The following is a 25,770-nucleotide window of genomic DNA, read 5'->3' on the forward strand; positions in this document are numbered from 1 at the left end:
ACAGAAACATAGAACAATGAATGAAGGTTTCATAAGGAAATTCATGTTTCTTCGATTCATGTAAAAGAACAATCATGTTACTCGGAATCAAGAGTAAGTGTAGGATGCAATGTCTGTCCAACATAAGGTTCTAACCGAAGATTTCGACATATTTTCTCATAATCATGTTTGTATATGCATCAGTCATTCTATGTTCTACTATATGTATCGGTCATTCTATGTTCTCGTACTTGTATCGGCCGAATGATGGAGCAACAAATATAACATTGAACGAAACAACATCCACAATTTTATGCATTTGAAGAGTGGTAGACCACTGATGCACGTACATAACCAGATAACAAGAATGGGAGCTGTTCATGAGAATCACAGCCGTATATCAATCAACAGAGATTTTGATAAGATTTGAATCCAACAGGAATATAAAATAGATAGCTTCAAAATATGTTATATTTAACAAAAATAGATATGATGAAGATCAAACCAGAAACATTCATTGACCCATTTTTATTATGAATCAACCTAAGCCAAACCCCATTACTGTCCCAATCATTTCAAGTTCCCATAGAACACTAGCAAGAACATTAAAAACACCCAATTTTCCACTGAATTTAAACCCTAATAGAACCCTCAAAGAGCTGTGAGGGAAAGAAAATGAAGGCAAACCCACTGAAGAACACGACACGCAGGCAATCTTTCAGAACCTCTCCACTTTTTCGGCTTTAATGACGGGATTCGCACTGGCAATCGCATCACGTCCGGTTCCCTTGAAATCAAAGAAGCACTCGTGTTTCTCCGGGTACCTATGCTCGCCGCAGAATGTACTCTCGCAACGGCACTTGAACCCAGTCAATCCCACCTTCTTTCTGCAGATAAAGCACCTGTTCGACAACTTCGGCACTGGTTTTTCATCGCCGGCGAGGACCACGGCCGGTTGTTGCTCAACCGCCGTCGATGAGGAACCCTCGTAAGGCAGCTCCTCGACCGGCTTAATCGCTTCAACGATGACCTCGTCTTTCGCGTTGACACTGAGAGATTTCTCCATGACAGCTTTTGCCTTCGCCGCTTGCTCCTCCCCGGCACGGAGGTCGCGGTAACACTTGGAGCAGAGGTTCATATTCGCTGCCGAGCCGAAAAACCCACACCCGTTGGCGCAAAGCTTCGGCTCCGGAGGGGGAAAGATAGTTCCTTGATTCTGTTCATAACCCATGTCGTCCAGTTAAGGGTTTGCTTTGATTTCTACAATCAATGTCGACAAAAATAGGATTAGGGATCAGGGTTTTGATTTAAAGGGTTCTCTTTCCCCTTCTTGATTTTCACGGAAAATCTGAAACAGTCGAAGTCAAGATAACGAGGTTCGCAATCAAAATATATTGGTTTTTTCCCCCTATTGATTTCCTGATTCATATTGCCGAATGTAGCCTCTACATATATGCTCTTGAACGCCGCCTAAACCGACCTAGAAGGGTATTTTACCAGGATACTTTGCCCCGTCCCTGAACTCGACCCGAAAAAAATCTTGATATTCGACCCGATCCAACCCAATATCATTCAAATTCGATCTGACCCGAATTTAACTGGGTTTCGAGTTTCCCGTCGAGTTCGGGTCATTCTGCCATCCCTATATATAATTTTTATTTTTGCTTAACTTGTATATAAAGATTTTGATTGAATTTGTATATAAGAATAGATAAATTACATATTTAGTATTTAAATTAGAGAAAATCGCCTCAGTGACCAAAAATGCCTTATAATATACGATTTTAACCAACTTTTTTTGGATTTGCCAAAATGACCAACAAAATCGCAACGCGAAATAAAAATCGCAACGCGATCCCCAGAATCGCAAATCAGTTTCCAAAATCGCAACGCGATTCTTGAAAATCGCAATGCGATAGTACAAATTCGCATTGCGATTTTCAAGAATCGCAACGCGAATATAAAAATCGCAACGCGAACACATAAATCGCAACGCGTATCCGTAAACCGCAACGTGTATCTGTAAATAGCAACGCGTATCCGTAAATCGCAATGCGTATCCGTATATCGCAACGCGTATCCGTAAATCGCAACGATAATCCGTAAATCGTAACGAGAATCTGTAAATCGCAACGATAATCCGTAAATCGCAACGAGAATCTGTAAATCACAACACTGAAATTTTGGGTATATAACTACGCAATAGCAGCAAATCATAAACTAAATCCCTAAATCGCAACTCATTCCATCTCCATCTATCACTCTCTCCGGCGACATCCGTTCCTATATCCAACGACATCCTTCCCAATCCGGCAACAGGTTTTAGTTTCGCAGCTCGTCTGTTTAGTAAATTAATTTACAACCATGAAATCATCTAATGTTGATCATGTTTGGATAGATTTGTGTTTTGGAGGGTCATGGGATAATGTTCATGGTGTTTTACAATATATGCCTTTACCCATGAATCTTCAACTAAAATTGTCTTTACAAAAGTTAACTTATGAAACTCTAATGCTACGTGTTTCAAATAAATTGAATTTAGAGCCCCTAAGTGGATTTAGGCTATCTTATCAGAGAAATGGTAAAGTTTATTTGTTAACCGACAATGAAGATGTTGAACGATTCATTGCTTACATTAGTGTTTCACAAGATGATGTTACATTGTATGTTGTTGAACCTAGAAGTAGTATTGTTGGGTCAGTAGCGGGTAGTAATCAACTAAGTTTTTCTCAAAACCCACAACCTTTCTCTAATCCAAATCCCAATCAACTTTCAGCACCAAATTCCGGTTTTCGTATTGACCAGTTAGACGATGATGAGCCAACAGAAAAAATTGTGAGTACTAGTCAGTATTCGAAATTTGGTCTTGGTCAATATCCGGACTTTGATATTGGTCAATACACGGATTTTGATGATGTTTCAGAAGAAGAAACAGACCCTGCGTGTAATGATTTTGATATTGGTCAATACCCGAATTTTGATGAAGAAACAGCCGTTGCCGAAGAATGTATTGTTGATGATAATGAGGAGGAAGTTACGACTGTGAATGAACATGTTGAACATCCATTCTGTAATTCATATAATCCTGAAGAAGAAAAAGAAGAAGAAAAATTCCCCGAAGAAAAGAAAATGCCACGGGCGTATAACTGGAATATGCCAGAATTACTTCAGATACCGGAAGAAGAGTTGGTAAAGAAAGCAGTTGATTGTTACACAAAAGTTATTCGTATCAAGAAAGATGATTGTTTTGATACAAAGGAAGACTTGAAGATAGCTTTGTATACGAAATGTGTGGAAGATGGCTATCAACTAAAAGTTAACAAATCAAGCAAAGATCGTTTCGAAACAAGGTGTATGATTGACAAAAACTGTACGTGGCGTATGATTGCAAAGAGAATAAAAGATTGCGAAATGTTTCAAGTTAGGACTTTTATTGATAAACATACATGTTCAAGAACCCAAGTTTTTCCTCACCATAGACAGGCAAACAAAAAGGTGTTGGGTGGTTTTCTGGCTGAGTTAATGTTTTTGAATGGCAGGGTATATCGGGGACATGAAATTATGACTGACATGAATGCTCGGTTCAAGATTAGTATATCATATTCTCAAGCTTGGAGAGCCAAATGTTATGCCTTGGAATTGTTGAGGGGGTCGCCAGAAGCATCGTTTGCCCAACTGCCGGCTTATTGTCACAATTTAAAGCTGAAAAACCCTGGGTCGGTAACTCATATCAAAACAGATAGAGATGGACGCTTTGAGTTGCTGTTTATCGCCATTGGTGCTACGGTTAGTAAATCAATATAATTTTGTTGACTCATTTTTGTTAGTTACATGCATTTCACATTTAAATGATTATATTTCTTGTGTATATTATTTTGTAGATTCGTTCGTTTATTACTTGCATGCGCCCAGTTATTATAGTTGACGGAGCACATTTGAAAGGTCGATACCTTGGAGTAAACTTATTAGCAGTAGCCATGGATGCTAACAATGGGATATTGCCAATAGCTTACGGGGTTGGCAAATCTGAAACCTCTGATTCATGGACATGGTTTATGGGGCATCTTAGGGATTGCATAGGTCCTATTAGCAATCTGACAATCATATCCGATAGGGCAAACTCAATTGACAACGCTGTTAGAAGGTGTTTCCCAGATGCTTTTCATGGACTTTGTGGTGTTCATTTGTATAGAAATCTAAAATCAAGGTCTGCTGGTATAAAAAAGCACAAATGGACATACTGGAAGGCTGTAAAAGCTTATCGGGAAGTGGATTTCAATAAGCATATAAATTGTTTAAGACGTGTTTTGCCTCAGTGTGCTCAAACACTAGAAGATGTCGGGTTTGAAAGATGGTCAAGAGTACATCAACTTGGAGCAAGATATGGTTTCATGACGTCTAATAGTGCAGAATCAATCAACGCTCTAAGTCGTCATTCCCGGAAATTACCCATTACTATGTTAATGGAGTTTTTTCGAGCCTCTATTCAACAGTGGTACTACAAGAAAAGAAACCATGCATGTATTATTTCTTTGAATTCGTAACTTATCATATTTATATATTTTACTAAGTATTGTTTATTTAAATTTACAGGAACATTGGAACATCGTGTTACACCATGGACTGAAAAAAAGATAACGAAACGTGTTGTGAAGTCAACGTCATGGAGAGTTGAACCATGTTCAAACACTTTGTTTCAAGTACTGGATAATAACTTAAATGGGCTAGTCGATCTAAATGCAAAGACGTGTAGTTGTATGAAATGGCAAACATCTGGTTATCCGTGTGGCCATGTTATAAAAGTTGCTCTTCATTTAAACCAAGATGATTCAAGCGCATACGCTATGGATTGCTACACTACAGAAGTTTATCGACAGACTTATGCCGAGATTGTCTACCCTATTCCACATCCTTCTGAGTGGGACATACCAGATGACTTACAAATAGTTTTGCCACCAGCCATGGACAGAAGGCTACCTGGCCGACCAAAAAGTCACGATCGTATACCGTCTAAGGGTGAAGAGAAGAAGAGATCGACATGTAGTCGGTGCAAGGAAAGTGGTCATACAAGGTTGACATGTGGATCACCAGTGCCATCAAAATCATCTTTCCTCTACCAAAATATGGATCCTCATCAAAATCCAAAGCTCATATGGTGTCAAGCAAAAGGCAATCATCTTTAAAATCCCAATCACAATTGGCTTCACCTTTTGGGACTGTTAACTTAGGTGATTTTTAAATGCAAACGTTGTATTATGTGGATTTTATGTGTGAACTTTTAACATTTTCAGTTGAATTAATGACTCAGGCCAACCATTTTGACTTAACCAACTCTTGTTATTCAGTTGTTATCACTTATTAGGCATGCATTTGACAATCGCAACACGGAAATTACAATCGCAACGAGAGAATCGCAATGCGAAATGAAAATCCCAACAAGAAAATCGCAATGCGGAAATGAAAATCGCAATGCGAAATGAAAATCGCAACGAGAGAATCGCAATGCGGAAATGAAAATCGCAATGCGAAATGAAAATCGCAACGAGAGAATCGCAATGCGAAATGAAAATCGCAATGCGAAATGAAAATCGCAACGAGAGAATCGCAATGCGGAAATGAAAATCGCAATGCGAAATGAAAATCGCATTGCGATTCTCTCGTTGCGATTTTCATTTCCGCATTGCGATTTTCATTTCGCATTGCGATTCTCTCGTTGCGATTTTCATTTCGCATTGCGATTTTCATTTCAACATAATGCAGATTGAAATCAACAAAATCAACCATTACATTTCAATCAATTAAACAAGCACAAATAAGAATTATGTTCGCATCAATTACACAAATCAACTTTTACAAATCATCTTTTACAAATCAATTAAACAATCAAAAAATAAGCAATAATTCTTATTTCCAATCATCTACTATTGAATCAACTTTTACAAATCAATTAAACAATCAAAAACAATCAATTAAACTATTGAATCAACTTTTGCAGCCATATATCATTTTCACGCAGTTCACTTCTGAGATTAACCTGCAGAAACCAAACATTTGCTCAAACAACACTTTCTACACATCTAAAACCTACAAACAGCAAATTATTCTATTCTAGGTACTTAACCAAACATTTTCAAACCAAAAGTCTATAAACTTACCAATTGTTTATGGACATTTTTATAACGCGGATGCAGGTAGGCAGCGTCTCGTATATATCGATTTAGCCATATAATGCCGAAACCACAAGCCTACTGCAGCTCTATCTCTATCGGTGGGAGGTAGATACTTGGTGCTTCCCGTCGTCAAACGCTCCAACGCCAAGCATACGAGAGGACCACAATCTCCTCTGGCTCCTCCCGTTTGTTGTGGCGCGGTCTCGTCTCTAATAACTGTAATATTGAGCTTCTTTGGCTTCTTGTTTCCAGAACGAGTCCAATAATTGATCGCATCCAAGAATTTAGCCAAATGAGAGCTCCATCCCTTAATAATCTCTCTTAAATCAGCCAATGATATGTAATTTATCATGCTGTCATACACTATTGTCTTAAGGGATGGGAGCTGAAGCTCGACGAGAATCCAATGTTTACGTTCCAAAACAGGGATAAACACCTGCAATCATAAGTAATAATTCATTCATTTGCGCACTCATTTCATAAAACCTTTAAACTCAATCTAAAATAAATACTAACCTTATCGACCTCCCACCATGCAGGATAAAGTTTAGCTTGTCCATTGCCCAAATCAAATGATTCATCTCGTGCATTCTTCAAGTGAACGGCGTTAAAAGACGTCGGCATAATTGTATATCGTATATTTTTATTTTTCTTAAGTTTTCTTATTATTAGAAGACGTGTCACCCACGCATCGATATGCTGTTTTACAAAAAAAGACATATATTAGTGACTTACATAAATTTAAAAAAAAATTAATCAAATTGAAATATAAGAAAAATATAAGACTTACCCCCCCATCGAAATAGCCATTGTCTTCGACCCCTAATAATACGCCCCACCAAGACCGATCAAGCAACAAATAGATATCATCGGTGAGCTTGCATATGTCAGTGAAACACCCCTGGCTCCGCTCATGTAGATAAAAATCAACTGCGGTCTTAGCCCAAAGGGTGTTATCCAGAATTGTGTCCGGTAGTTGTTTCCTCTCCTCTTCAGATACCGGTATGGTACTGGCCGGTAACTCATACGAGAGCCAACTTGAATCCATCATGTTCGGCACGTCAGAGGGTTTCTCAAGAAGCCTACATATGACGCCATGTGAATCGGGCTCTTGAATGGTGGGAGGGACCTCTTCAATGATGACAGTGGCCTCTTGAACGGTGGGAGGGGACTCTCGAGGAATGATAGGGGGGGCCTCTTCAACGATAGGAGTGGACTCTTGAGGGATGACAGGCGAGTCGGGCTTCTTCTTGCGATGTCTTCGCACTATTGGGGTGTACGGAGACTTAATAGCACGTGCACGCTGTCTGATGCGTGAACTCCGTCGTGTAAGCATAACCCGACGTAAAGCATCCACTCTATCGGGCCGCTAAATAATTAAATACAAAAATCAGTAAATAAACAGACATGATATTTAAACAGTGAAAACAAAGACAAATATGTTTCAAACTTGCATTGTATTCACCCAAGTCATTATTCTATCATAGTTCACAAAATGCATCAGATAACAAAGAAAAATATGTTTCAAACTAATACCCTGAAGTCAGTATTTGTCTTTGTTTTGTCTATTGGTTGAAGTAATGCAATCCATTCAAGTTTCAATTTGCAGAAGAAGAAATAGTTTACTTTTGCAACACGAAACTTAAAATCGCAACGCGAAATGAGAATCGCAACGAGAAACCAAAATCGCAACGCGAAACCAAAATCGCAACGCGAAATGAAAATCGCAACGACAGAATCGCAACGCGAAATGAAAATCGCAATGCGATTTTGGTTTCGCGTTGCGATTTTCATTTCGCGTTGCGATTCTCTCGTTGCGATTTTAAGTTTCGTGTTGCGAAAGTAAACTATTTCTTCTTCTGCAAATTGAAACTTGAATGGATTGCATTACTTCAACCAATAGACAAAACAAAGACAAATACTGACTTCAGGGTATTAGTTTAGCAGAATTGGCAGCAACCGAACAAATTTACTTTCAACCAAAAGACAAAACAAAGACAAATACTATTTCACAGTGTTAAAGAATACACAGTTTAGCAGAATTGGCAGCAACCGAACAAATTTACTTTCAACCAAAAGACAAAACAAAGACAAATACTATTTCACAGTGTTAAAGAATACACAGTTTAGCAGAATTGGCAGCAACCGAACAAATTTACTTTCAACCAAAAGACAAAACAAAGACAAATACTATTTCACAGTGTTAAAGAATACACAGTTTAGCAGAATTGGCAGCAACCGAACAAATTTACTTTCAACCAAAAGACAAAACGAAGACAAATACTATTTCACAGTGTTAAAGAATACACAGTTTAGCAGAATTGGCAGCAACCGAACAAATTTACTTTCAACCAAAAGACAAAACAAAGACAAATACTATTTCACAGTGTTAAAGAATACACAGTTTAGCAGAATTGGCAGCAACCGAATAAATTTACTAAGCAATCTAAGTGAAATGACTAATCTAAGTGAAATTACGAGTAAATTTATCATTAAGTTAAATATGGAAAATCTTAAACTTACCTCGTTGCGTAGAGTATGAACCTCATTCTGCAACGATATTATCATCTCACGTAGAGCGGCAACCTCACCACGTAAAGTTGACACCTCCACACGCCATGCACCATCGTTATCGCGTAGAGTACCGATCTCCTCACGCAAGGCATTGACCTCATCACGTAACTCATCCCGTGGAGGTGGAGAACAAGGAGATAAATGTCGTGGCCTCTTTACTGGTCGCCTATCATGAGGTGATGGTGGAGAAGAGGCTCGATGATGTGACGGGATAGGTGATGGCTCTCGTTCTAGAGGTGTATAATCGGGTCGATCGGGTGATGGCTCTCGAATTGGAGGAAGTGGATGCTGCTCATCATCCGTGCCATCAAAAAAACTCTGACTAGCTTGCCACCAATCAGTGGCAAGCTCTTCCTCCGTGGGTGTCAGTCTTTGTAATGGAATGTTGGCCTCCTAACAATATAAAAACTCAAACAAAGTTAAACGTCTACTATTAATAACTTGTTTATATATTATATGAAAGTATTTGTGTTAACTTACATTATTTATTGTCGCATATGGTATTAAGTCTTCCCAATCCAACAGATTTTTCCTCTTCCAGAAAATAGCCCTGGGAATATCATTTGACGTTTTTATTGCATATGTACGCATGCTGGGGAAAGCCTCGAATATCCAAATCTACAAACAATATAATAACAAAATTAGTAATTGTTAAATAATTAATTATAATTTTAGAAACATTATATAGAAATTCTTACCTTAAAGGCCCAAACAAAGCCTGACAAAGTGTATTTCGACCCATCGCCACGCAAACTTTTGCGGTCATCAAAGGCAGTAGACAACTTAGTCCATGTAGCTTTCCATATATACGAACCCCATGGAAACAGATTCCATGCATTCAGGTCCTCTACCAATATTATTAGCTCCCGAGGAATAGGTTGTCTGGCCTCTCTGCCTAAAAAGCCGGCATACACAAGTAGTAGAAGGCATACTCGGACAACATCGACGTCATCCATCCGAGTGAAACCAGCTTTCTTATTAAACAATTTCTTCAGGTCGTCGACGTGTAGGTTCGGCTTCTCCATTGACTCATCCGGAAAAACCCGGGATAACCATGATGGGCGGGCGATATGACGAGTGTACCGGCCTACATCATCGTGTCCGAATCGTAGACCAGTGATTAAGCAGAACTCCTTCCGCCCAAAACAAGTATACGCTGGTGGAAAATGAAACCATATCTCTTCCTCACCACGTTGTATACTGTCGGGTAGATTTGATGTCATGGTCTGAAGCCACAAATGGGTCAAATTAGCATCTCCACTAAGATGCTGTACTCTCAGCCATGGCCCGAAGCAGGTTTCCTCAAACAATTGTCTTTGTGCAGGTGAAAGCTTCGAAGCAATTGTAGTGGCTAGGCTAACTTTATTCCTTAATGTCAATGAAGCCGAAAAAAATTTCTACAAAAACAATAAACATACCAAGTTAGATATACCAAAAACTACACTGAAGATATACCAAAAACAATAAACATAAAAAGTAGTAGTTTATTCTTGAAACTAAAATTTGCAACACTGTTTTGTCTTTTGGTTGAAATGAAAATCGCAACGAGAGAATGACTGTCGCAACGAGAGAAATGAAAATCGCAACGAGAGAATCGCAACGCGAAATGAAAATCGCAACGAGAGAATCGCAACACGAAATGAAAATCGCAATGCGATTTTGGTTTCGCGTTGCGATTCTCTCGTTGCGATTTTCATTTCGCGTTGCGATTCTCTCGTTGCGATTTTCATTTTTCTCGTTGCAGATAGTCATTTTCACGTTGCGATTTTCATTTATCTCGTTGCGACTCTTCTGCAAATTGAAACTTGAATGGATTGCATTACTTCAACCAAAAGACAGAACAAAGACAAAGACAAATACTAACTTGAAAATCGCAACGAGAGAATAGCAACGCGAAATGAAAATCGCAACGAGAGAATCGTAACGCGAAATGAAATCTAAGTGAAATGGTTAATCTATTATTGAAATGACCAGTAAACTTATCATCAGTTTCAATATGAAAAACCTACAATAATGCAAAAATTTCAAAATAAAAATAATTAAAAAAACTAACCCTCGGAGGTTGATTTTCCATTTCTGAATATTGTGAGGGATTTCTGACCGTGAATGGTTGTGAGGGATTTCGTCGGAGATGGGGACGGAAATCTTCGGAGATGGGGACGGATTTCGCCGTAGAGAGTGAGAGATGGAGATGGGACTGAGTTGTGATTTTAGGTTTTAGGTTATGAGTTACGATTACGGGATTTTGTCTTAATATTCGTTTTTGTAATTTGAAAATAAAATACGCGTAGCGATTATAATGGCGCTTTAAAAATCGCGTTGCGATTTACGGATACGCGTTGCGATATACGGATACGCATTGCGATTTACGGATACGCGTTGCGATTTACGGATACACGTTACGATTTACGGATACGCGTTGCGATTTATGTATTCGCGTTGCGATTTTCATATTCGCGTTGCGATTCTGGAAAATCGCAATGCGAATTTGTACTATCGCATTGCGATTGTCAAGAATCGCGTTGCGATTTTGGAAACTGATTTGCGATTCTGGGGATCGCGTTGCGATTTTTATTTCGCGTTGCGATTTTGTTGGTCATTTTGGCAAATCCAAAAAAAGTTGGTTAAAATCGTATATTATAAGGCATTTTTTGGTCACTGAGGCGATTTTCTCTTTAAATTATTAGTTTTATTATGTTTTAGTATTTAATTTTTTTAAATTATACTTAAAATTTAGTTTTTGCTTTATTTTAGTACAATGTTTAAAATTTAACGTTAAGTTTTAAAAAATTAAAAATTTAGATACTAAAACTGATAATTTAGGTACTAAATGTATAGTTTATCTTAAAAGAATTTGGATATATTTTTTAGAGTAAATTACATAAATCATCACTGAACTTTATTCTCTCTCATATTACACTCAATGTACTTTAAAATCATTCAATTTCCTCGCTAAATTTAACATAATTAGCATTTTTTGTCACTCGGTTGTTTTCTCACTAAATGATGTTATAAATGAGATGTTATACAGATGCAAAACGACGTCGTTTTAATGAAAATTTTGTTTTTCAAAAACAACATCGTTTTAACACCGTTAAATATTTAACGGCTGAGTGACAAAAAAAAATGCTAATTGTATTAAATTTAATGAGAAAAAAAATGCTTATTCAGGTATCTTTCCTTAAAAAAATTGCATTAATCATCGAGTCTGTTGAAAAAAAAAGACTTCGGGTGCATATTGTTTTACTTGTTTTTATCCTTGTACTGAAAATATTGGAAGAAGTGTTGCTTAAATGTATGGTGGATTTTTTTAGTGGGTTTTATGCAAAATTTGAACTTGATAAGCATTTGAGCTTTGGTCAAATGAGTTGTTTTATTTGACAACAAGGAGTTGATATGTTTGGAAAGTGAATCGGCTTCCTCAAATTCAAATCCGATATTATCGATAAATGAACGGGTAAGAAGGTATTTGATCATCTTCTTGAATAGCTTTCTAAACAATTTCATTTTGGATTATGGTTCTTTGTGAAACTTGCTTGGTTTGAACTTGATTTTTAGTTCCAGCTTGGAGTATGTATTGCAATTATTCGTGCAATTGTTCAATATCTTTTCTTATGAACTAAAACATTCTTAGGTTCCAGGTATAGCGTTTGCAAGAGGACCCGCTGTAGCTGTATTAATTCTTTTAGAGTCCAAGGGTGCTACATATGTTGTTCTCACCAAACAGGTAGGGTGATTTTTAGTTTGTTGAGATTAACAAATATTAGTTAGTTTGTTAGATAGGTTGTTAGAGACAGTTAGTAGCAGTTATTTTTTAGTTATTGTGTAATTACTTGAACTATGTACTATAAATTGAAGTTTAGATGGATAATAAAATTAATGAGGTATTATTTTCAACATGGTATCAGTTTCCAAGCCCTTCTTTGCTAGATTTCTTTACTTGGCCCATTTCTAAAACGTGTAGTTTGGCTCAATTTCGTTCCCATAGCAATCTCTATCTCTATTATCTTTCCCCAAATTACATCCCTATCTCTATTGTCTTTCCCCAAATTACTTTCTTAGGGTTTTCACTCGACGATCGCCTATGTTATGCCTCCGATGAACGAATCAGTCGTGGTTGATTTCAATCATCCTCTTTTCTTGCATCTTTCCAACACTCCAAGCACTCCGCTTATCTCTCATCAGCTGGTAGGATTGGAGAACTACAATGTTTGGAACAGATCAATGCGAATAGCACTGTTAGCGAAGAACAAGCTCAGCTTCGTTGATGGTGCTTGCCAGAAAGAAAACTATGATCCTGACTTGCATCCTCAGTGGGAGAGATGTAATGTTATCGTGTTGTCCTGGATTCTCAACGCCGTGAGTAGGGAGCTCTCGGCTGGCATCGTTTTTGCCTCAAATGCAGCTTCGGTTTGGGATGATCTGAAGGAGCGTTTTGACAAGGTGAATGGCTCCAGAATATTTTTTCTTCATCGAGAAATAGCTATGATTTCTCAAGGTAAGTTGAGCGTCTCAACTTACTTCACTAAATTGAAGATGTTGTGGGATGAGTATGTTGCGCTTGTGCCGGTTGCATCCTGTGAATATGCGAGTTTGCAGCAGTACTCTAGACATACTGCCCAGCAGCAACTTCTTTAATTTCTCATGGGCTTGAATGAGACTTATTCATCAATTCGAAGCCAAATCTTACTGATGCAACCTCTTTCTTCGGTAAACCAGGCGTATTCTATGATTGCTCAGGAAGAGTCTCAACGAATCCAGCTCTCTGTTGTTTCTTCAAGTCCTGATTCATCGGTATTCTATTCCAAGAGTTCTGGAATTCCTGACCGTCGTCGGTTTCAAGGCATTTGTGACTACTGCAAGGTCAAGGGACATAAAAGGGACAGTTGCTATTGCCTCATAGGGTTTCCACCAGACTTTAAGTTCTCTAAGCGAAGGAATGTCAAGCTGTTGTAGCTGTTTCTGAACCTTCTGTTGTACCTGAATCTGCTGTTGTATATGATATTGCTAGTACTCCTGGAAAATTGAGTTATTCGGCTCCCCTAGCACCCACCTTCACTCAAGAGCAGTACAACCAGATCCTCAACCTGTTGTCATCTGCTGCATCTAATGATTCCGCTGTGAATCTGGCAGGTATTGTTGATAGATGTCTACCTGCTTCTAGTAAGTCACTAACTTGGATCTTAGATACAGGGGCCATAAATCATATATGATCTGATTTTCAATGCTTGCAATCACCTGTCTCATGTTCTTCACGTTCCATTCAACTACCAAACGGTAAAACAGTCCCGATTACATATGTTGGTTCTTGTTTCCTAAATTCATCCACAAATCTGTCTAATGTACTATATGTACCAAATTTCACACATAATTTGCTTTCTATATCAAAACTTACCCGTGACCTTCACTGTTTTGTCAGTTTTTATCCTGACTTTTACATTTTGCAGGACCTCTCAAGTGGAAGGATGAAGGGGATTGGTAAGGAGTATAGTGGGCTTTATTTTTTTAAGTCATCAAATTCCTACTGGTTTGTTATCTACCTGTTCAAATGTGATGTCTTCTAAACTTTCCTCTAGTTCATGCGATTCAAATTTTTTTGATTTTGTTCATGTGTCATCTGGATGTATGACAACTGTTTCTAGCAATAATACAAGCATTTGGCATTCTCGTTTGGGAGATGCAGCTATCTCGACCATGAATAAATTACCCTTGTTGCATTCTGTTAACTTGGATTCCAAGTTATTGCATTCTTGTCCTATATGTCCTTTAACAAAACAAACTAGACTTCCATTTCTTGTTAGCCTTACCTCTTCACAAGGTCCTTTTAGCTTAATTCATATAGACTTGTGGGGTCCTTATCGAATTGCTACGCATAGTGGTCATAGGTATTTTTTAACTATAGTAGATGACTTTACTCGTATGACTTGGGTGCACTTGTTGAAATTGAAGAGTGACACTATTATATCACTTAAAAAATTCATTACTTTTGTTAAAACCCAATTTTCAACCACTTTTCAGATTATTCGCAGTGACAATGACACTGAATTCTTTAATTCTCATTTTTATGACCTTTTTAGTTCTCTTGGTATTCTTCATCAAAGCTCTTGCGTTCAGACTCCCCAGTAAAATAGGGTTGTTGAACGCAAACATAGACATATCCTTGAAGTAGCAAGAGCACTTAGGTTTCACTCAAAAGTTCCTATTAAATTTTGGGGGGGAATGTGTTACTACAACCTGTTATATAATAAATCGCTTACCTTCTTCTGTTTTGAATTTCAAGTCACCTTTTGAAGTTCTTCATCACAAAGCTCCTGATCTTTCTCATTTAAGAGTCTTTGGGTGTCTATGTTATGCTACCAAACTTAACTATCTTGACAAATTCTCTCCTAAGGCTGCTCCTTGTGTTTTCATGGGATATTATTCAACTCAAAAAGGATACATTTTGTTTAATCTTCAATCGAAACAATTTCTTGTAAGTCGAGATGTTGTCTTTCATGAAATTATCTTTCCTTTTCATTTTCCTATTTCAGAATCTTCTCCTTTTTTCCTTCGCATTCTCATATTCTCATATTCTTGATTCTTCAGTACCAACTACTACATCTAATATTGATAATTCCTCAAATGAAATCCCTACTGTCTCACCTATTCCCTCTATTTCTCAATTTGATTTTTCAACAGGTGCATCTAACTGTCCTTTTGTTCAAGAATCATCTCCAGATGGCATTCCTTCTTTAGCTCAAGATTCTCTTGTGTCTAGAAGGTCCACGCGTGTCTCTAAACCTCCAAATTGGTTAAATGACTATATCTGTACTTAATCCACTTCATCCTCAACTACTTACCCCATTTCCAAATACATCTCTTATTCTCATTTACCTAGACATACTCAACATTTTTTGGCTTCTATTTCTCATCTTTATGAACCCACCACTTATCAAGAAGCCTGTGAAAATCCACAATGGCAGCAGGCCATAAGAGAAGAGATCCAAGCATTGGAATTGAATAATAGTTGGATTGTGGTGCCTTTTCCAACTGGTAAAATTCCCATTGGTTGCAAATGGGTTTATAGAATTAAGTATCATGCTTCGGGTGAGGTAGAAAGATTCAAGGCTCGGTTGGTGGCCAAAGGGTACAATCAAAAGGAGGGTGTTGACTATGTGGAGACTTTCTCTCCTGTTGCTAAGCTCACCACTGTGAGATTGATTTTGGCTCTTGCTTCTATCTTTGACTGGCCATTATGGCAAATGGATATACATAATGAATTCTTGCAAGGAGATTTGGTTAAAGAAGTCTATATGCAGCTGCCTGAAGGCTTTTTCAGCCAGGGGGAGCATATGGTTTGTAGGCTGCAAAAGTCTTTATATGGACTCAAGCAGGCTTCTAAACGATGAAATAAGAAGTTGTCTGAAGCACTTATATCAGCAGGATTTCAACAAAGTAGGTATGATTACTCGATGTTTACAAGGCGAGTAGCAAGCAAGTTGGTCATTGTGCTTGTGTATGTAGATGATTTGCTGATTACTGGCAGTGATAATGTTATGATAAAAGAGCTCAAGTGTACATTGAATTCTAAGTTCAAGATGAAAGACTTGGGTGAATTGAAATATTTCCTTGGACTTGAAGTGTTAAGATCAAAAAAAAGAATTGTTCTAAATCAGCGCAAGTATGCTCTCGAATTAATAAAAGATATCAAGGCAGGGGGAGCAAGGCCTGCTTTGACACCTTTGGAGCAAAATAACATTTTCTTGGCTGGTTCGGACACTAAAAGCTTGAAGCAAAATGAAGAAGATATGGTTGACAAAACACAGTTTCAAAGACTGATAGGCAGGCTTATTTACTTAACCCATACCAGGCCAGACATATCATATTCAGTACAACATCTAAGTTAATTTATGCATCAGCCTGGAAAGATGCATATGCAAGCATCCCTGAGAATTGTGCGGTATGTTAAGAAGAATCCAGGGCAGGGAATTTTGTTGGATTCCTCTAGTGCATGTGGCTTGGTTGCCTACTGTGATTCTGATTGGGCAACTTGTCCAATGTCAAGGAAATCTGTAACTGGGTATTGTATAAAACTTGGCAATTCTTTGGTCTCATGGAAGTAAAAAAAGCAGAACACAGTGGCTCGTTCTTCAGCAGAAGCTGAGTATAGAAGTATGGCTATAACCACAGCAGAGTTAGTTTGGCTAAGTGGGTTGCTAAATGAGCTAGGAGTGAAACAGAATCAACCAGTCAAGTTATTCAGTGACAGCAAAGCAGCGTTATAGATAGCCTCTAATCCTATTTTTCATGAAAGGACGAAGCACATTGAGATTGATTGTCATTTTGTTAGAGACAAGATTCAAGAAAGGTTTATTGCAGCAGAACATGTGTCTTCGAGGGAACAACCTGCAAACATCTTGACCAAGGCGCTTAGTACTCAACAGCACGAATATTTGATAGCCAAGTTGGGGGTTTCAAATGTTTTTTACCCACCAACTTGAGGGGGAGTGTTGAGATTAACAAATATTAGTTAGTTTGTTAGATAGGTTGTTAGAGGCAGTTAGTAGCAGTTATTTTTTAGTTATTGTGTAATTACTTGAACTATGTACTATAAATTGAAGTTTAGATGGATAATAAAATTAATGAGGTATTATTTTTAACATAGTTTTTTTCTTGAAAAAAGAATTTATTCTTAGCTGTTTGTCTATCAAGTGTAATAATACAATTGAGCAGAGGAGGGATTGATTTTTGAAGATGGCCATTTACATATGCTACTTCATCCAAAGCTAAGTTATTCATTTTTTTTTCTGTAAGGCTAGGGTCCCCACGGGGAGGGTTGTTCTTGAATTGCCTGCTGGAATGTTGGATGGTGACAAGGGTGATTTTGTTGGCACTGCAGTTCGTGAGGTATGCTCTCTCTCTCTGTTTCTCATTGCCAGAGATTAACACATATTATACAAATGTTTATATACATATATTCGAAACTGTCTTTATTATTTTTGTAGGAATTTGTATGTTAGTCATATTACCACACATAGAGTTCGTAATTTGCTTTAGGCAATGAAATCTGCCATTTTTAAGGTCAAGTAATCGAGGGTTATATAGTAGTGCACCCAAACATCTGAGTCTCTGCTACGAGATCATTTTCCCCCTTTGTGGGTTCTTATAGATTATATTCCAGCCTACATTATATTTAAGGATATGCCAATGTTCTACATCTGCCAATTGGTTGAGAGAACTTGCTACTTTTGACATAATATTTTGTTAAAAATTCCTTACGACCGGCTTTTCTTTTTTGGCTTCCGTTTCCCCCCTTTCTGTTCCACAAATATTTTCTTAATGAGTTGAAACTTGCAGGTTGAGGAGGAGATTGGTATTCACCTGAAACTAGAAGACATGGTTGACCTCACTGCCTTCCTCGATCCATCTACTGGATTCAATTTTTTTCCTTCTCCGGTATGCTGGCAATACGGATGAATGTTTTTTTTCCTGGAAAACCATCTCATGTTATAAACCCTACATCACTTTGAAATAGAATCGTTAACTGCATGTAACTTCGATTATCTAATTATTAATCCATGATGTGCACTGTTTGTTTGGAATCTTGGCATAGCTGTTCTGATAGTCCTTTGTAGAGAATTTTATGCTGTTTTCCGGGACATTTTGTCATGTCATGACTTGATTCAGCTTAGGTTTTAGATAATTTTTTCTTGTGTTTTCCATGTTAGGGAGGCTGTGATGAAGAACTGGGCCTAATTATGTACACAGGGCGTGTTGATAAAAACATTATCACACAGCTTGAAGGAAAAGAAACAGGTTGTTCCGAACACGGTGAGATGATCAAGGTTTGTGTAGTTCCGTACGAGAAACTCTGGCGCACGACACCTGATGCAAAGGCACTCATGGCCATCGCTATCTATGAAATGGCCAAGAAAGAAGGATTATTACCACAGTGATCCTAACCAGCCAAACTCCGTCGTCACTGGCGTACAAATCAAGTTAATCTAAATTTAACATGTAATAGAAATCTGTAGAACTGCTATAATTATGAATGAACTAGAGTAAATTTGTACTTCTGCTCTTATTCAATTATTTCTTTTGATTTCATCCCCTCGAGACATGTATATATAATGTACATGTGGACCGACTCGAAGGGATAAAAAAGAATATTGATTGGAAGGATTGGGATGCCATATGGTTTTAAGCCAACATGAGACCCACAAATATGATTAAAGTGGGGAACATGTTAAAGTCTTAAAGGACAACAAAATTGAGTACCGAGCCCTAAATGATACAAAGGGTCATCATCAAGCCATGCCACAAAGCTTCATTTTCCACAAGCTTTTAGGCAAATTCAAAGGTTTGCTTGCTTTAAACTCCAAAGCCCACTTGAAAAATCATATAATATAAAACCCCATATCTCCACAATGGGACATATGAAGCCATTGGAGAAAACTGCAGATGAAAATGCCCTATGTTTCCACTTAAACCTTAGCCCCTTCTAATGGGCTCTGATCTCATCTTTCTCACACTGATAATACTTTCATGGGCGTCATTTTTTTCAACCAAAGTCGAAGGGATTGCATCGGCTCGCCTCCTCGATCTTCTCATTAGGGACTACACAGTTAAGTCCTTTAACTGGCATTGGAAAACAGGTACTTTATATGCTTTACATTTACCTGCAAATTTATCTGGGATCGAAGTCGATACCGTGAGGTTTCGATGTGGGAGTCTCCGACGATATGGAGCGAAAGTAAAGGAATTTCATTTGGGAATTGGTGTGATTGTTCACCCATGTGCTGAGAGAGTCATTGTGGTGAGACAAAACTTAGGTCTCAATTGGTCATCTATATATTATGCAAACTATGATCTATCAGGTTACCAGCTTGTGTCACCTGTGTTGGGGCTTTTAGCTTATAATGCAGGCAGTGATGTGAGTCTCGGTAGCCCTTTTCAACTCGGGGTTCTTGCAAGGGAAAATCCAATTAAAATCAATTTTGGCGAAAATAAAATGGCTTCCAACGTAACAGGATTGTCAACAAGGCCATTGTGTGCTAGTTTTGAAGGAGATGGAAAAGTTACATTGAAAAACCAAGCGTCACCCAATGTTTGTGTTGTGACAAGGGATGGACATTTCGGTTTGGTCGTCGAGTCACCGCCGTTGATGCCGGTGAGGAAAAAGATTAGTAGATGGAAACTGGCAGTCGGAAGCTCGGTCGGAGTTGCTTTGGGAGCTTTCCTCTTGGGGTTGCTTTTGGTGGCGATTGTTATTAAGGTGAAGAAAAAAGCAAGACTGGAGGAACTCGAGAGGAGAGCTTATGAAGAGGAAGCCCTTCAGGTTTCCATGGTTGGACATTTCAGAGCTCCGACAGCTTCTGCTACTCGAACAACGCCGACGATCGAATATCAGTACATAAATTACCATTCTTGAAATCTTAGTTCTGTGATCCTTTTATTCAATGTATGATCATTCTTTTCTGGACTTCTGATTCTAACAAAATGTTCATAGGTTCAATGTCTTGCAACATGAAAACTGAGAGTTTGCGCTCCATTGAAAAGTACATAATATTATACTAGTGGTTGGAGAAGTTGTTGGTTTCAACCTTTGTGGGTCAGACACAATCATCAGGCCCAGAGTCTTGAAACGTAAGCTTTGTTTAGGGCTGAAAATTGTTCGGATTTCTTTTTAAAATATTAATTTTGAATCAAATCAAATTTTGAAAAGTGAAAAATTGAGTTGGGACCATATCAAATTTTTTAAAATATGAAGTCAGATTCGAGTTTAAGATAATTTTTTTTATATAATATGAAACATGTTTCGGGTTAAATCGAATATCAATTTTCATCTCAAAATTCAAATTAGATTTCAAATCGTATTAATTATTTTTAAATTTGAGTTGAATCGGTATCGAGGGAAAGAAATATATTTCTCATGTAAATTCAAACTAGTAGAAAATTTGACCTTGCGTGACCTGTTTTCATTACCTCTTGTTATGGTGGATGGGCCATGGGCATTATCTTATTATATATATATATATATATTTGATTGAAATCTCATTTAATTATTTAAAAATATGAATATATTAATTTTTTAAAATATGAAGGTTTTTACGTTGAAAAATTAGTTTACTATTTTATGTGATAAATTCTAAATTTATATTTGTACGTTTGGATTTTTATAAAATATTAATAAATAAAATAAGTAAAAAGAATTCAAAGAGAAACAATTATTACTAAACATTTATCAATATTTATTTATCATAATTCTAACCTTCGTCCCATATGTTCGTCCGCACCAAATCCCTACTTTTCGCGCAAAAACATGTAACGGTGTTAACGCTTCCCGTCAAGCTTCCTCCCATAGACTCATCCACACCCGAATCGCTACTTTCGCGCAAAAAAGATTACAACGGTGATAACGTTTTCCGTCATCGAAGATGGAACCTAAAATCGAAAACAAAACCAATAAACTCAACTTCGTCTTCAACCTCACAATTGTTAGGGTTTCCTGACTATCAACCCCAGAAATCAATAGTTATTACATATGGACGATCCTACGATAAGCAAACAATCTGCTCCATCAACTCCAAGTATCAATTTCCCGTCGATAATGTCCGATTCTTCACTCCACCTCGAGAACCTTCCGTCTCGGAAAATGCACATCAACCATTTGCTCAATTCCAGCTACAATCGCTCTACGTCGCGCATGATATACTCCGATAGGTTCATACCCAGCAGACCCGGCTCCAATTTCGTACTGTTTGACATCTCTAATTCTGCCACTTCAGCCTAAGGAAAAGAAGACGGGTCCGGTACTTATAACAGCCTTTTACGTGCCGCGCTTTTCGGTCCTCATACGCCCAATGAGAAGGACTTGTCGGAGGTCCCAGCTTGCCGGAATTTTTTCCGGTATAAAACCGAAACTAAACGGCCATTACACTCGGCTTTCACCTGCCGGGTTTGATGAGTCAGTTCCTGGGATTAGCTATAGCCAAGTTAAAGCTCCGAGAAAGGTTCCCAAGTCACCTTACAAGGTGAGGGTTTAAGAAATTTGAATACATTTTTTTGTTTTGTTTTGGGGTTAATGTTTGTTCTTCTTTTGTAGGTTTTGGATGCACCTGCATTGCAAGATGATTTTTACTTGAATTTGGTGGATTGATCTTCGAATAATGTATTGGCGGTTGGGTTGGGGAATTGTGTTTATTTGTGGAATGCTTGTAGTAGTAAGGTCACAAAGTTGTGTGATTTAGGCGTTGATGATAGTGTTGTTCAGTTTGTTGGGCTCAACGTGGAACTCATCTTGCAGTTGGGACTAGCGATGGGGATGCTGAGGTTCGATTTTGTTTTTATTATTATTGAATAAGTCTTTATGTTGCTGATTTTGTCGATATCCAGATAAGCATCGGCATTGATGTCAACAGGCTACTTGCAGTAAAATTAAGGGACAAAGCAACACTGTCTAAGCGTGCATGCTTTCTTTCTGATTCCGGCTGTGTTTGTTTTAGCTTTAGGATGCTACAATTAGATATTGTAATTCTGTGTTTGTTATTGCGTGGGCCCAAAAAAGCATAATTTAGAATCAAGGAAGTAGTCCTTAGCTAATGATGTAATGTTTTCGAAGTCATTTTATGTATGACGGAGGCAGAAAGTGTGCAAAGCTTTGGACATTTTCTTCTGGTGTACTCATCTTTGCTCCTCTATTGCCCTTGCATTCAGGCTTCTTTGCTGTATGTATATATTCAACTTCCTGTGTTTTGCTTGTAGGATAATGTATTTAGGTTATAAATATCACTTTGAATGTAGATTTGGGATACATCTCGCTGCCAGAGAGTCAGAACAATGGAGGGGCATCGGTTACGCGTTGGGACCTTAGCTTGGAGCTCTTCTCTGTTATCTTCTGGGAGTCGTGACAAGAGCATTCTTCAAAGAGATATCCGTGCTCCGGATGATTTTGCTTGTAAACTCTCTGGTCATAAGTCAGAGGTTAGACTCTTGCTTTGTCATGAATCCATTATCTCATGCTTGTCGATATTTATATCTGGAAATGCATGTAATACCTATCGTGCTTGTATTCATTCATGCTAAGCTCGTGTTGTCAATTTCTTACGTTGAAGTCTGTTGGCCATTGTCTCTAGGTTTGTGGGCTGAAGTGGTCTTATGATAATCGTGGACTAGCATCTGGCGGGAATGACAACAAAGTATGTAATGACGGTTTTTTTGCCTGTCTTATATGTTCTGATACTTCGTATAACCTTTTAACTGATTGAATGGCAAATTTGATCCGAATGCAGCTTTTTGTTTGGAATCAACATTCCACTCAACCAGTCCTGAAATACTGTGAGCACACCGCGGCTGTAAAAGCAATTGCATGGTCACCTCATATGCGTGGGCTTCTTGCATCTGGAGGTGGTACAGCTGATCGATGTATTCGATTCTGGAATACAACCACTAACACACACTTGAGTTGCAAGGACACTGGCAGTCAGGTGATTTTTCTCTTTTGTTTTTTTATCCTATCCTGTCCGTTCAAAATGTGCATTAGATGAACTGATTGTGCATTAAAAATTTTATTCCTTGATCACCTTGATTTAGTTGATCTTTCTCCAACTAGTTTGAAATGTTGAAACACTGTCGCAGTAGTCTTGCCAAATAACAAAAAGATAAGGAGTGACAAAAAAAATTTCAATCTACATATTTGATTTCAAGTTCTCATGTAAGTTCTTGAATTGTATCCATGGCAAGTTTAATAATAGAAATTAACTGAATATGGTGCCTTGGTGGTGATTCTTCATACTAGAACTGCAAACTCTTGACCCTTCTAATGTCCACTTTATGCATGGCACGTATGCAATCTTGTGTGGTCTAAGAACGTCAATGAACTCGTCAGCACTCACGGATACTCTCAAAACCAAATAATAGTCTGGAGATACCTCACCCTGAAAAAGGTTTACGAAGTTTAATAAAACAGTCCATTATGTGTATATATGCTAATAATCTCTCATCATCTGCTTTTTCCCCTCGGAAATTTTCTTCTTTTACTGCAGTTTGCTACTCTTACGGGTCACACATACAGAGTTCTTTATCTTGCAATCTCACCTGATGGCCACGTAGCTCACTTCTAAACAGATGAAATATAGTCTAGAATTTTAACTTCTCTTGATTTGCCATGGCTGAAATGACTCTTTTCTTGCAGACAATAGTTACAGGAGCCGGAGACGAGACACTAAGATTTTGGAATGTCTTCCCTTCCCCTAAATCTCAGGTAGCAATACTCAGGTTCCCGGCTCTCACAATATCTATATCGGAATCCTTTCTGTGAATGCTCCCTGCGCTGTGTAACATATACTCCCTATTTCTTTGTTGGGAGTGTCTATAATCTACATTTCTTTGCTCAAAGGGCTAGTTTCTTTTTAGGACAGTTGAATGCGAAGTTTTCACCGATTGCTGCTGTCCCTTTAACAGTTAACGATGCCTGTAACTGTGAACAATGAACTTTAATGCAGAACACTGATAGTGAAATCGGAGCTTCATTTTTCGGGAGAACCACAATCCGCTGACTTCATGAAGAATATACATTCTGTAAGGATTCTCGTGCTATGGATTATCGGACTTCATCAAGAGAAATTGCTGTGAGCATTCTCATGCTCTGAAATATCAAATTTGTTAAGCAATCCAATCCAGAAAGAATCAAAAGAATTTGCAGCAGGTGCAAGAACTTACTGCTTGTTTCTTGCACATCACTTTTTTTTCCTGGAATCCCAGTTTTCTTTTTTTTTCAAAATGGAGTCGATTGATGTAAATACCGAGAGTTGCTGTTAATTTTCCATAGCAGCTCCCTTCCCTTCCACTGTAAATCAAAGTAAGCCGGAGTTAAGTTATTCGAACTCGGATGTAAGTGTTGGACAGGAGTATATATTTTATTTACTGAAAGGGTCATATGGCCATATTTAGATCTTCACTTGTGTTTTCCAGCTATGTTGCTTACTTGTGAAAGTTAAACAAATCTGGACCCAAAAAAGCAGGTTGTTATGTTTTCCAGCTCTAAAACATCCAATAGCTCTAAAACATAATACATATAATTTTAAAATTTTGAAGGGTCGGATTAAAATTCTTAGAACTTTCAAAAGACTAAATATTAATTTTGAAAATCAGGGCATTACGATGTATTCCGAAGTTATGCTTTCATTAGACGTAATTAATAACGTATTGACTGAAATAATCTATTTTGATCGTTAAACTATTTTTTTAAAATCATGTTTAATGTTATGTTTTGGTTCTTTTTTAATAAACTGTTGTTAAAAAATAAATAGAACCGTTGAACGATGACAACCCTGTTAAGTCTCTTGTGGAAGGAGGAGCCAATTTTGGTCTTTGCATCGGTACTACATGCAACAACCACAACCATTTTCACTGTAAATTGGATGATCATGGCAAAGAAGGAAGAAAAAACAATTATAAGTATACGCAGAGCCATGCAAAAACCTTACTTGTAGTAAGAATAATCTTTATGCATTGTGGCATGCAAGTAAACGCTGATGCTTTTCGAGTCAACAAACTCAAACAAGTCAGCCACACTATGCCTATGATCATTCATATCAAAAACGGTTGCACCAAGTTTAGTCCTATAATGTGGTCATACATAAGTACATTGTACCATAATCTTATGCATTGTAGCATACAAGTAAACCTTGATGCTTTTCCAGTCAACACGTGCTCGATGGTCGTATACTCCGTCCTTTGTAAGGAATGCTTCGGTATGGAGCAAAGCTTTAAATAAAACATGAAAAGGTATGCGTTGTTGAATTTGTTAACGATGATTCTCTTCGCATATGTAAGATAATGAAGAGGACGAGGATGTAAATGAGAATGAAGATGAAGGGTTTAATCGAAAAGAAGAAGATGGTGAGATTTTGTTGAAGGGTGAATGAATAATAAGAAAAAGAAAAGGAGTAAGAGAACTGAGAGAGCTTGGAAGTGCTAGATTAGTATTACGTCACTTACGGTAACAACTGTCAATGACGAATGTTCAAAAGAAAACTTTTATCAAAACATGAGTGACTTTTTATGT

At 37.8% G+C, this 25,770-nt stretch overlaps 2 protein-coding genes and 2 pseudogenes across 2 annotated transcripts; 3 read left to right on the forward strand and 1 right to left on the reverse strand.

Moving 5' to 3' along the window:
• Positions 1 to 436: 436 nt before the first annotated feature.
• LOC120213722 (zinc finger A20 and AN1 domain-containing stress-associated protein 1-like) lies at positions 437 to 1,225 on the reverse strand. Its single transcript, XM_039211782.1, has one exon. It carries the CDS (start codon positions 1,208 to 1,210, stop codon positions 698 to 700), a length of 513 nt encoding a protein of 170 aa, XP_039067713.1. The 5' UTR covers positions 1,211 to 1,225; the 3' UTR covers positions 437 to 697.
• A 10,795-nt stretch (positions 1,226 to 12,020) lies between these two features.
• Positions 12,021 to 18,685, forward strand: LOC120213611 (annotated as a pseudogene).
• A 521-nt stretch (positions 18,686 to 19,206) lies between these two features.
• On the forward strand, positions 19,207 to 20,178 carry LOC120213725. The gene has a single exon (XM_039211784.1). The coding sequence runs from the start codon at positions 19,207 to 19,209 to the stop codon at positions 20,131 to 20,133; it is 927 nt and encodes a 308-aa protein (XP_039067715.1). The 3' UTR covers positions 20,134 to 20,178.
• Positions 20,179 to 21,165: 987 nt separating this feature from the next.
• On the forward strand, positions 21,166 to 24,656 carry LOC120213726 (annotated as a pseudogene).
• Positions 24,657 to 25,770: the final 1,114 nt, after the last annotated feature.

Source organism: Hibiscus syriacus, unplaced genomic scaffold (genome assembly GCF_006381635.1).
Source record: "Hibiscus syriacus cultivar Baekdansim isolate YM2019G1 unplaced genomic scaffold, ASM638163v2 tig00110044_pilon, whole genome shotgun sequence".
NCBI lineage: Eukaryota > Viridiplantae > Streptophyta > Magnoliopsida > Malvales > Malvaceae > Hibiscus > Hibiscus syriacus.

Coding starts and splice junctions, on each gene's coding strand:
- LOC120213725 (XM_039211784.1), top strand. CDS start 19,207: ATGGGCTCTGATCTCATCTTTCTCACACTGATAATACTTTCATGGGCG.
- LOC120213722 (XM_039211782.1), bottom strand. CDS start 1,210: ATGGGTTATGAACAGAATCAAGGAACTATCTTTCCCCCTCCGGAGCCG.